The 12,698-nt window shown below is 36.1% G+C and overlaps 1 protein-coding gene across 1 annotated transcript in view; it reads left to right on the top strand.

Moving 5' to 3' along the window:
• The window catches only part of LPCAT1 (lysophosphatidylcholine acyltransferase 1), a 69,017-nt gene that overhangs the window by 22,736 nt on the left and 33,583 nt on the right, over positions 1–12,698 (top strand). Inside the window, exons 7-9 of the mRNA XM_085052304.1 lie at positions 3,432–3,466; positions 6,021–6,075; positions 9,589–9,671. Coding sequence (XP_084908430.1) covers positions 3,432–3,466; positions 6,021–6,075; positions 9,589–9,671 — 173 coding nt within the window. The remainder of the gene's footprint in view (positions 1–3,431; positions 3,467–6,020; positions 6,076–9,588; positions 9,672–12,698) is intronic.

Below are 12,698 nucleotides of genomic sequence, written 5' to 3'. Positions count from 1 at the left end.
ATAAAATTTTTCCTATTTTTTTGTTACTGCAAAAATGTCATAAAATAAATTTTGATTATTTATATAGATATCCATTGTGAGCTGCCATAAATTTGTGTATGGGACTTTACTTTTTCCTACTACTTTTGATTGCTGTAAAACACTTAGTTTTCCATGCCTTACTGAGTCTTTTAATCTCCTATGATCTACTTCCTAGAGACCTTCCAAAGGTCTAAGCATTAATGACAGGGGTGATAATTGTTGTCACTACTTGATTTTTACATTAGCTTGAGCTTGCAGAAGAATTGCATCAGTGTTAGAATGAGGAGAGGAAGAAGAAATATGTGGTACAGAAAGGTGAGGTTTATTTTGGTTAGGATACAGAGTTAGATTATTTTGTTTCAATTATTGAGCTATTATTGAGCTATTCTTAGCCTACAAGGCAAGGCTTACCTTTTCTTCTTGATTCTCCTGCTTGCCCTGGGGGAGGAGGAGTGAGCAAGCAAGCAGCTGTGTGGTACTTAGTTGCTAGCTGGGATTAAACCACAACACGTGTAAGAGCAGAGTAGGGAAAGAATATTGGTTTTCATAAACTAAGACAGCATTTTTAGCAAACTTTAAATGTTTCTGGCTTCCTATTTGTTGTCTTGTTTGACTGCTCCATATTATAATTTTCAGTTTAGGAAGGAACTTCTTAAGATCTTTGCTTAGCCATTAAATTCCAGGCATGCATTGTGTACAGTCACCCCACTGCTTTTTGCTTGAAGTGCCTGCTCTGATCTACATTCAGAGCTTTGAGTTCCACAGTATAGATGAGAACAGTCTTGGATTTGAGTGCACTTGGCTGAACTGGGTGGCTTTTTGAGATCAGAGCCTGGGGTGAGTGTAGTAGGTGTGTGCACTCTTGAAAAGCGTGTTTATTTCATTGTAGTCTATTCAAGAACTAGGGAAAGCACTACTGTTCTGCAGTGGGCTGAAACATGTCAAAAGTAAAGCAGTAAATTCAGGTTTTTTCTAGCAAATAAATCTAGTTCTGGTTGCTGTGAAGAACTCTCTATTTTATATTTTTTATAGTTAGGGTTGCTCCCTGAATAACAATCATCTTGGGGTTTGTGATTATTTGCATTAGATGACATCTCTGGTCCTGTAGCAATGTTGGTTTTTTTTTAGTAGTAGTATTTTAGTATGTTGCTTTTCTTGATGCATTAGCAGAAAGAAATTTTAAGGCTTAAAATGTTGTTTAGACCTGATATTCGAAATTTGCTTCTGGTTATCTAGTTTGATAACATTTGGGGTATTGGATGCCTGAGAGCTATTACCTATATTCTAATTAAAATAAATGTTTTAATGTCTTCACCCATAGGTTCTCTACTGCTCTGCTTTTTACAATTTTTTACACTTATTTTCTTTGTTTCTTCATTTGACTTTTCTGTCAGAGTGCTGTTAATTAGGAAAGGCTATATACCTGTTTATATATCACAAAGCCATTTTAAATGTATTTTTGTGTCCAAGTGTCTTCCACAAGTAACTGTAGTATTTGATACGAGGTGTGGCAGCATCTCTTGTACAGTTTTTTTTATATCATGGTTAACTGAACCTATGAAAACACAGCCAATCTACTGTTTGAAGGTTAACATATGATTCCCAGTATCCTGCGTCAAATAAAAACTCTGTGGAAGATGGCTCTTCTCCCTGTTTGCTCCCATGCTGAGGGGAAAGAACAGAGGGGATAACATTCAAGGTCAGGCTGGATAGTGCTCTGGCCAACATGACCCAGCTGAAGATGTCCCTGCTCATTGCAGGGGAGTCAGAATAGATGGCCTTAAAAGGTCCTTTCTAAGCAAGCTATTGTATCGTTTTATGTACTTCCACACAGTATTCATTACTTAGATACAGTAGTTTCAAAGTGTACTCAGAATGATAGCAAAATAAATGCTGTCCGGAAGTGTAAGCTGGTAGATGTGATAAATATAAAAGACAGCTAGGTAAGGAAAACGTTACTTCCCTTTGTCTGCTTTTTGTTCTTACTGTAAAAATGTTGGTTATGCTGGTAGGAGTTTCCTGTAACATGGCTCTGTCTCATGCAGATCAGAATCCTGTTTTCCTCTAGATAGCATTTCTGGCCATTATTCCTGATGCATCCTGATGTTTTGATGAGAAAAAGCATGGCTGTCTGCTGTGACATTTGCATTGGGAATTTCTTGCAGGATTGTTGATAACATGGCTTGCTTGAGTTTGACTCACCAGCTAGCCAGCATGAGGCTGGATTCTGAAAACACCTATGCATTGTTCAGTGATCCAGATACTTTTGCAGAGCTCACATTTTCATTTATCTGTGTGTGCACTGTTGCAGTTTAGAGAGATGAGTTGGAGATGTGTAGTGCTTGGTGTTCTGTAACGCAGCTCTAGTCTCTAGATAAGTTATCAGCTCTCTACACTGGTTTCTCACGGTTTGTAATCAAAGTTCCTTGTGGAAAAAAAACAAAGGCTGTAATGTGTTTACTTGCAGTGTTACCAAAGACATCAAAATAGCTATAAACAGTGTAACAATAAAACTATCTACGTTGAAGTTCTAAAAGATCACTGCATGGAGATGGGGTTTCTTAATGCAGATAAATTGATTACTATAGATAGAATCATCCTTTATCATATTTTGTTTGATTGAAAGTAATAGTTAAAAGTCAAGTTTTAATTTTTTAATAGATCTTTGACATATTGACCTTACTCTCCAAGCTGTTCTGTCACATTAATGGCATTTTTTACCTTTTATGGATGGGTTTGTTTTCTTTTGTTTTTACTTTTGATGGCCTTTTGCTCTAAGTGGTAATTAAAACTTGAGTTTAACTTAAGTTTTCATGGTCATGGCACATTTGATCACCTGAAATCTCTAGAATGGGTTTGAATGGTACCATAGAACTAAATTGGAACATTTTGAGTAGGTTGAAATAAATATCTTTCTGATCTGGTCTTTTAGAAACCTGAATTTAATGAGTCCTCTTGTCTTTACACTAATTATTGAATTCTTTTTCCTAGTTAGAACAGAACTAATTTCCAGGTTTTTAGATTCTTACTTATACACTTAAATCTCATCTCCAAATTGTGCAGTACTTTTTCCTGTGCTGTTTCTTAGTTAAAAATGTGATGAGTTTTACTGTCATATTCCTATGTGTTATATATTCCCTTACAGGTCTCTGTTCCCTTCTTGCTATTTGCATCTTGTTCACTTCTTTTACTGCTATTTGTCCTCTCTTAGTGTTTTCACAGAGTGTTCATTTTGGTCACATAGCTATATAAAAGATGGGCTGATTCCTAACAGTGTTAAAGAGGTTTTGCAAAGAGAGCAAGAAGTTTTGATGAAAAATGTTTAGTCTCATGTTGTCAGTTACGCTGTGTGTAGTGTAAAAAGTTGAAAGCACAATAATTAATTGCAATTGTCACACTTCTTTTCTTAGGACACAATCACATGGACGTGGCAAGGGCCAGGAGCGTAAGTGGTTTATGTTTTATTGCTTGTGTCATTGCTTTCCTCAATTAGTTTTTATTTACATGATGTATATGCATGTATTGTCAACCAGTTGCTGTTTATTTGATTATTCTTTGGGATTAATTTATCTTTTATCTGTTATTCCCTAATTATGATAATAGTCATTTAGAGGAATCCAGGTGTAAAAAAGGTACTTCTGCTGCTACGAGTCTGTTGGTTTGCAGACTGAATTTTAGGGGTTTTTTTGTTTGTTTTTGGTTGTTTTTTTTTTTATTAGCCAAGTGCCTGAAGTAAAACACTTACTTCTGCTCCACACATTTTATTGCCCACAAACTGATTTGGTATATTACTGTATAAAATCTGTAGGGCTATTGTTTGGAATTGGTCTACTCTCACGAAAACAGTTGACCCACTCAAAGAATTTGGAGATACTGTTTCCATTATCTTGTCTGAATGTAATTTTGACCTTTTTTTAACAAAATGTTATTTTAGGAGTTCTTCAGCAAATTCATGTAAGATGAAATATTAAATGAAGTGGTTCTTGCTTGTTGAAAAAAAAAAAATCATTATTTTCATGTTGGGACTTGAGTAGAAATTCCAAAACATTTAGGTGAAGATGAAAACAACAAATTTTGAGCCCTAAGGAAATGGGAGTTGGCTTCTATGGTTAATGCTTTGTATTGTTTTGGATATCCCTCCCAAGATGCAATATTTTAGTAGTAATGAGGAAACTATTTGGATTGGCCAATATTCGGGTAATTTAGAATTTCGTCAATTAGTTTTGCACTTGAGAACCAGGTCTAATTAAGGATATGATCTGGAGACTTGAGGAAATCCTTGATCTCTTCCAAAGGTTCAGCTTACAATTAATTGGTCACTTTGGAAGTAGATGAGTCCATGATTATGTACAGTCTAAACAGACACTGCAGCATTTTCTGCAAAAATGGGTTTCTGTTATCGCCAGCTCCTACATCTTCCTTTGCATTTGCACTGCAATTCACATAAAAAAAAGTGACTTAGCCATAGAGGAGAAAGGTGAGTAGCTTGCTTCCACCTTAGTGTCCTAGCTGAGGAGTCAAGAACACAGAAATGGAAGAAGAGGGAAGAAATTTGTAGGTGTGTTGCCTCAGATCACTATAATGTCTACAAAACCCTTATTCTGAAGTGTTGACCTCTGCTAATAAAGTTAAATTAAAGCTGAATCAGAATCTGTGGCAGCATGTGATGTTATGCAAATTGACTGGGTCAGTTTAAATTACAGCTTTGCTTAATTAGGATTAATTCTCCTGGGTGACCTAAAATGTATTTGTGATGTCTTAGCAGAAAATACTATTAAGACTGATACAGGCTTCCTTTTCTCAGCAAAGGTATCTAGTGTTAGCCAAAAGTTAATCTGGAAATGTTTCTGTATCTAGGAATATTCTGTTTGTTTAAAGGTGCTGTAGCCTGTAAAATGGAATGAATACTTGTCAAATGCAAACTTAACACTTTCTTACGCTTATTGAAAGTAATGTTTTTATTACTTTGACAGTATTCAGAGCAGATCAAGTGAATCTACCTTGAAAACAAAGAATGACCATAATATACAATCTGAATTTTCTTTTCATCTGATTTGAGTTAGATACAGGTTCTATCTGTTTTAAATTTTTATTTAAATTCAAGGTTTAATCTTTGAGGATTACAAAGTTGGCAGAGAGAAAAGCTTACTTGTAGTTTATTGGCTGTTTTTAATGCTTTTGAAGGACCAGGAAATCAGACTTGCATGTTTCTGTCAGGCACGTAAACTTCAAATCACAGGCTCCATTTTTGTTCTTGATCCTGTTTTTTTGCTAATGTGTTGGAAGCTCAATAGGAAGGAAGGAAGGGGAAAAATGTTCTGCAGCCCTATATGAGTGTCTAACGAGCTGAAGTAGGGTTTTGCTTCTAGGAACTGCACATTATCTGTGTAAGAGGATTTTGACCAGTTGTCCCCTCACAATGATTGACTGCTGTAACTACCTAGATACTGTATAAAAATGTGGCTACTAACGCTGCCCCTTAATTTAGGTTTACTAAATCCTTTCCTGGATTTGAATCTTAATGCTTTCTAAGGTCAAGTTGATTCCAGTTATCTTGTATCTTAGGCTATTAAGACACACGTACTGCATTTTCATTAACAGACTTTGGAAGTATAACAAACTTTGATTCCAAACTGAGGTAATGATAAAATCTCAGTGGTTACATAATTAATCTTGCCAACTCTGTGCTGAATACAGCATTTTTCTGAAACAGACTTACTCTTCCTTTAACACATTATGCATATATTACCTGTTACTGTTTGTCTTCCAGTTTTTGACTATTTTTTAAGATGCGAATTCAGTGTAAACTTCTTTTGGTCCACCTTGCAGAATGTAATATGTAGAAGTACTTTCAAAGACCTTTTCTGTTAATTTTTATCTGAATATGATCATACATATGAGTAGGAATGCTACTTGAAGACTTTGTAGCATAATGTACTATGGTTTTACTACACATAATTTTTTTTCCTCCATCCTTCCCTGTCTTTTTCCCCTTTTAGGTTTGAAATTCTGTGGCTCACTTTATGTCAGTTTCACAATTCTGTGGAAATCGAGGTCAGTGAAAAAACTCCAGTGTATTCTGAGCAGTTGCAGAATACATAATGTTGTACTTAATTCTGCGGTAAAAGTTTGCATTCAAGCCTTGTATGTATGTCTGTAAAAACAGGTTAAGAAACCATTTATATTTTGGACAGATGGCTTCTGTATCTGAAAATATAGTCTAAAAATGAAATAACAAAATACAGTTTTCTAGTTAACATAAGACTGTATTTCCTTACTGATTAGAATTGAGTAGATAAATGTCTGTCTCCATTTACAGAGTCTTTTGTGAACAAATTTCTAGTCTTTTAATAGTGTGGTTGCTGTTTCAAGTAGTGTACCAACTTTGTATGTTAGACATTCAAGTGTGTGAATGCTGATGTACAAACTAAAGACTGTCTTGTAGAGAAAAATTGTAGGTCGTGTGTTATAGGCCACATAAGTTATTTAATATGTGGCTAATTTTTTTATTAGGCTGCACTGTCCAGAATGGGAAATTGGAAGACACAAAGAAAATCTATCTATATTCTTAGTTTTGTTTTGAGGAAAATACTGTAATTTTAAGGCTGAGAACTATTATAGTGAAAACGTGGAAACAATTAAGACCTCTCCTTTCAAATTGTTGTCCTTATGCATTTTACACAGAATAATTACATTTTTGTGGACAATTACAGTATTTGAAAAGTCTTATATAGGATATTTGACAGATGTTCTGCAGTTCTGTTGCTTTTCCAATAATGAAGCTAAATAGCTTATTTAGCTCTGACAGATGGAACTGATCGCAGGGTAAATCAGGAGGAAGAGCTATGGATATTTGCATACACTATGTTACAATAGCAACATATATTGCATGCTAATCAGTGTACTTATTGCTCTGTGTTTGCTTATTTATGCAATCAGTTATTCTAAAAATTAATGAATGCACAAAATACCAGCCACTCAATAGTTGTATGTGTTGCAGAAATTTATGGTTTGTGTCATCAGTTTAGTTGGATTTAAAAAAATGTGATTTCCAGAATAGTGGCCTGTGTTTTGCAGAAGGGCCAGAGACTGCCTCATGCAGGTATAAGGCAAACCAGCTGGTTGGCAGGATTTTTACCCTTTCTCAGGAACACAGTTTTCTGCCTTAGGCAAGTAACACGGGTTCTTTCACACAGGAGTGAACAGTGCTGAGCTTTCTTGATTTTTGAGGCAGCAGCTGCTAGCAGATGTTGAGTTTCTGTAGCTCTTACAGATCTTGCATAACAAGTTATGATCTTGGGTAGATTTGAGGGTAAAAAAAATAAGGCAAACTCTTAACTAGTGATGTTCTGAAACATTCCATGCTAAAGCAGGAGTTGGTAGAGAGTAGAGGAGCAGCAGAGCTGTTTGCAAGGTTGCTCTCAAGTATGAGGCAGAGAACTTGAGAGCTACTTGTTGAATCTGTTTTTGTGAGGAAGTGCAGTGAGGACTAGGAACATAGAGGAAAAATTAGTTGTTCTGTGTTCAAAATGGTATTTTTCCCCTGGTCTCCAAAGTGTATTGGTTTATATTCCTGCTCTGTTCCATCAGCACAGAGATACTGGCAAATACCAGCCTGGATACCACAGTCAGTGCTGATGGTCCAATAACTCGGTGAGACATGCTACAAAACAATACAACTTCAGTGTGTTTTTGACTAAATGATAGCCAGTAAGATATAACAGGCAGCAATCAGGATCCAAAGATAGCTAGTCTGGGCTTCTCTGCATATGAGATATATAATATGTTCTTTCATAACCATGTGTGTCACCCAGTACGTGTATTGAGAAGCAAGCATCTATGTAGGTTTATAATAAGTTTCTGTAAATATTGGCCCATCTACCCACCCTGTACTTAGAACTGGCATGCTGGCAGTGCTGTGAAGAAGAAAGGATATATGATCATCTGCACGTGTAGTTTGTTTTGGCTCATGTCTGTTTTACTGACCTGTCATCTTCAGTGTTCATACATCCATAACAGTCTGCAGCAGCTGAGAGTTCTCTTAGTTTTGTTAGTGATGTTGAAATGATTATGCTATTTATGTTGAGTTAGGCACAGACAAGTAGAACACCTGTAAAATCACCTCATATTTAAACTTGTTCTGTGTTTGGACAAATGGCTTGATAGAAGTTTGCAACTGAAATAAATGGAATGGGGTTTGGAAATTGAAGGAACAGTTTTTCCATCTCTGTCATCTTCACCACCTTTGTGGTTTTGTGTATTACGTGAGTGTGGTGTACTTGCATGTAACGTAGAGCTAGAAGACAGGAGTCATATGTTTTCTGCTGCAGTGGGGCATAGAGGAAAAAGTCCAGCAAAACTCTAAATTCAAGATTTGTCCATTATAGGAAACAGATGAATGTCTAATGGCAGTGTTTGGGTACTGTTGATCATACCATTATGTAATTTTAAAAACCATGAAGTATTTGCTGAAATTGTAAACTTTATATAGGTTCCTCAGTTGTTATGCTCTATTTTAAAGACCAGTGTGAGATTTCTGGGTCATAATTCCTATTTTTCACTACCCATAGGTAATTATATGAACTACAACTAAACTTCTTGCAGCTTTTTTTTCTAATTCAGAGGCTTTACACAAGGTTGGGAGCATTTTGCTCACTTAGTGCATAATTTTTCTCATTGTGCTGCACTACTAAGAGAATTGTCTGTCTGGTACTGAGTAGGAGTGGTGATCAGTGATCCCTTCTTGTTCCTCCCATCTGAGAAATTAGTTACTTGGCCGAACAAAATGTTTGGGAGGTTTTTATAGGTGACACTGGCCATGATCTTGGGGCTTACATAATTTTTCAATGGACATTTAAAAACAGCTTAAAACACTGGAAGATCTTTTAACGTAGGCCATTCTGTTCTGAAAGCTGCCCTTTCTGTTGCAGGTCTTCAGCAATTCTGGTTTAGGTTTTCACTTTCCAACATCAACTGTTCTGTGATTCTCTGGTCATCTGCATTTAGATTTTTTTTTCAATGGCGTGTTAGTGACTGATGTCCAAATTGAAGGGAAAAAATTTTCAAAATATCCAACAACAGAAAATAAAAATGCTTCTCATGAGTACATTAGGCAATCACACGTGATTTCAAAATGTGCAGGGGGAACAGTAAATACCTGATGTCCTAAAAATTTGGATTCTTCATATTTAAGGAATATAGAACAATATTCCTTTAGTGGATGCTTTTTTGGTTATCTGGAAAGAGCTGAACAATACAGGGTATAAGAGAAAGGTTTATGCAAGAAAATGCTAAAAAAATTATTTGAAAATTCCTAGTCCCACTTAGGAAGATAAAACTCTGCTTGGGTTCCATGAGGTAAGAAATGAGCAGAGTCAATGTTGTATGAATTTCTAAAAGTGTGACCTACACTTAAGCATTTAAGAGTTTAATCTTTAATATTTTCTGTAGTCCTTTATTTAATACAATTTTGTAAGTAACAAACTGTATACAATTTTCATCATAGTGATATAAGAGATTGTTTAAAATGTTAAATATTTTTGGTATAATTCAGTTCTCTGTATGCAGTTTCTACCCGTGTATATTCCTTCAGAAGAAGAAAGAAAAAATCCAGTGTTATATGCCAGTAACGTCAGACGTGTAATGGCAGAGTAAGTATATTGTAATACTGAATAAAAATAGATGTGTGATTTTTAGACAGAAGAAAATATCACAAAATTAAGTCAGTGTCGTTGTCTGCCTGCAAAGAACCTTGTAGGCTGCAGTGGTGTCTGCAAGATCTTCTACATAGCAGTTGCCTTCCCCTCTGAGTAGGCCAGGGAGCCACAAATACAAATTCAGCAAGGACTGTAGGAGTTGATGGGTTTGGGGGGGATTTGTTTGCTTGTTAGTTAGTTTGTTTGGTAGGGGAGGTTGGGATTTTTTGTTGGATTTTTGGGGGGGGCGTTTTTTTGGTTTTGCTTGGTTGATTTTGGGGGAAGGGTATGGCTTAATTTCAGGGAAGTTAATGTAACTGCATTTTGTGCTATTTGGGTTGCATTTTAAGCTGTGACTGTTTTAATGAGGTTAAGAATAGTTTCATGTATTTGTTGTTAGCCTGTGAGTATTTCAAATAGTAAAGCACAGGAAAGCCACTTCCATTGGAAACAGAGGACTGGAACAATGCAAATTAATTGAAGTTAATGTGATGATACTTAAAACACTTGTCTATAGGGTATAATAAAGGCAACATTTAATACTTTCACCCTTTTGTTACATTTTTTATTAACTTTTTTTATTCATCTTTTGTCCTTTCAGTAAATCTTCCATTAGTCAGTAGGTAACTCTTTTCCGTATTTATAGTGAACCCTTGGGCCTGTGATCACTAATAACACTTGAGAGGTTTATGAATCTTCCTAATCCTGATTTTGAAAGAACTTGTGAAATCTTAATTTGCTTTGTGTAACTTCCGTTTCCAAGCTACGAATTTAAGCCAAAGGCCGGTTTGTAGGTAGTAACTGAGAATTCTTCTCTGGCTGAGCCCAGGTCTGTGAGTTTCCTTAAGGATGTTGGGATGATAATATAACAATAGATCCATTGTACAAAAGGATGTTTCTCATGAGAGAAAAGAACAAAAGGACCTGTTTGAATCATCCTGTCTTAGACTCAAAAATCTTAGAGGCACTGGCCTGAAAGACTTTTGTTGTTAATTTAAGACATTCAGCTGGCAAGTGTTGTCCTCAGACTTTCTGTAGAAGGTTGGTTTTTTAAACCTTCATTCTGAACTCTGCTCCAATCAGATAAGAGGGATTGTATGCTGTAAAGAAAAATTTTGAAAGCCTACAAAAGTTTACAATAACTGGCATGTTGCAAGCCTTCCCTTCTAAGTGCGCTTAGGAGGAAAGACATGACTTCATTTCTCCCTCCCACCCCTGAAGAATTAGAGTATTAGTACCATTTGCAGTAACAGAAGAGGGATGCAGATGTGAAGGGAAGACTGTCAGAATGAGCTGTGTCAAAAAAAACTTGCTTTGGAATGAAATAGGGGCTGTAGATGCTGTGTTGATGTGAATGGGAAAATAAATGTGTTGGGATACCAAAGTTTTGAAGTTAAAATGTGGATGGGAATGAAACAGAATGTTGATGCCTGGATGCCATCAATAACTTTAGACCAGGTAACATCAACATAGTTTAAAATTATTTACTTCTGACCTCTTCCGGGTGCCTACTTCTTGTGGCAGTTCTCCAGACCTTCCAAGTTTATTCATGCAGCTTTTGGTACAGGAGATGTCAGCTCAAATGTGGTCAGACTGTTCTGGAACTGTGGCAGTTGCAACTCAAGTACCTCAGGTGCTGTTTGGTGCTAGCATTGCACTCTGCTGAATAAAAGAACAACATGACTGCTTTATCTAGATTTGTGTTGCTTTTCTTGAGGATTGAGTCAGTGGCAATGTAGCATTTTGTTGTAAAGAGGTCATTTTGGGATCTATTTAGCTGTGTGCTTACCCCTCCTCCCCATCATATTTTTCTGGCAGAAGAGTCTAATCCTGCTGGATATTTTACAGCATCAAAGGTGGCAGTCCCAGGTAATAATATATTCTGGAGTCTAGAACCAGCATTGTGGAAATCTTGGGTCTTGCTCCTGATTTCAAGGGGAGTTGATAGAAGTTGCTGAATTCAGCAATAGATACAGTTTCCACTCCTGAAATGGTTTGCCTTCACCATAATCTTGATTTGTGAACGGCTTTTATTAAGCATTGAACAAAGCATTTGACAAGATGTCTGCATCTTATGCTGCTTCTGCTTGTTGACTCTCAAAAATTTTCTATTTACCTGTGTTTGAGTAGCTTTCCTGTGGCCAGCCACAGATGTGAGTGATGGTGGTCTCTAGAAAATCAATTTATATGTATACATGAAGACAAACTATTTCATGAAGGAGATGCTGTCATTCACAGAGGTTTTCTTCTTTAGAACATGAGTTTCTTGCTCATTGGGTGAGTTTACTTGCCCAAAAAGTGAAATCCAAAGTGTGCCTGTGTTATCAGAACTGGAATTACTAATACAGGAGAGCCACCACTGCTGAACGTGCTTGTCATCCTTTGGGTCATTTTCTTAATTTGCACAAAAGATACATGAGATTAGATTAATTCACTGTTTAAAGTAGGGTCCCCTACTTATCCTTTAATGATATGCTTCACATTTGATTTTCTCATGCAGCTTTTTTTGAGTGACTCAGTCTTGTTTGGTCTTTCTGGCCTCGTTCTTACTGCTACTCAGTTTAGTCGATGCTCATCTCACCCACAACATGCTATCAGGAAGTGTGTTTAGAGTCATTTTCAGTCATCACTGAAAATGTTGTGTGCTTTTAAGTATGGCAGCAGTCCAAGCCAGTTCTCTTTAAAATCAATAAATAAAATGTGGTGCTGTCCTGAGCTTTAATTTACTGCATGTGTTCTTTATCACTCTAGCAAAGTTCTGAAACAGCCCTGCTTTTAAATCATGTAATAAATATAATAAATGATAAATAAGTAATGTAATAAATACAATATTGCCTTACTTTTGTATTACTCAAGTAAAACAATCATTTTGGTCTTCCTATGCATAATCTATTATCATCTAATGTTGATGGTAGTCAACATGGATTGTTTTGGTCCTTTAATTTATTGAGTTCCACAGTTTCTTCTATATATTTTCTATTT

The sequence above is a fragment of the Lichenostomus cassidix genome, chromosome 2 (genome assembly GCF_008360975.1).
Source record: "Lichenostomus cassidix isolate B80296 chromosome 2, HeHo_3.0, whole genome shotgun sequence".
In the NCBI taxonomy this organism is placed as follows: domain Eukaryota; kingdom Metazoa; phylum Chordata; class Aves; order Passeriformes; family Meliphagidae; genus Lichenostomus; species Lichenostomus cassidix.
This window is presented reverse-complemented; position numbering and strand designations above follow the sequence as displayed.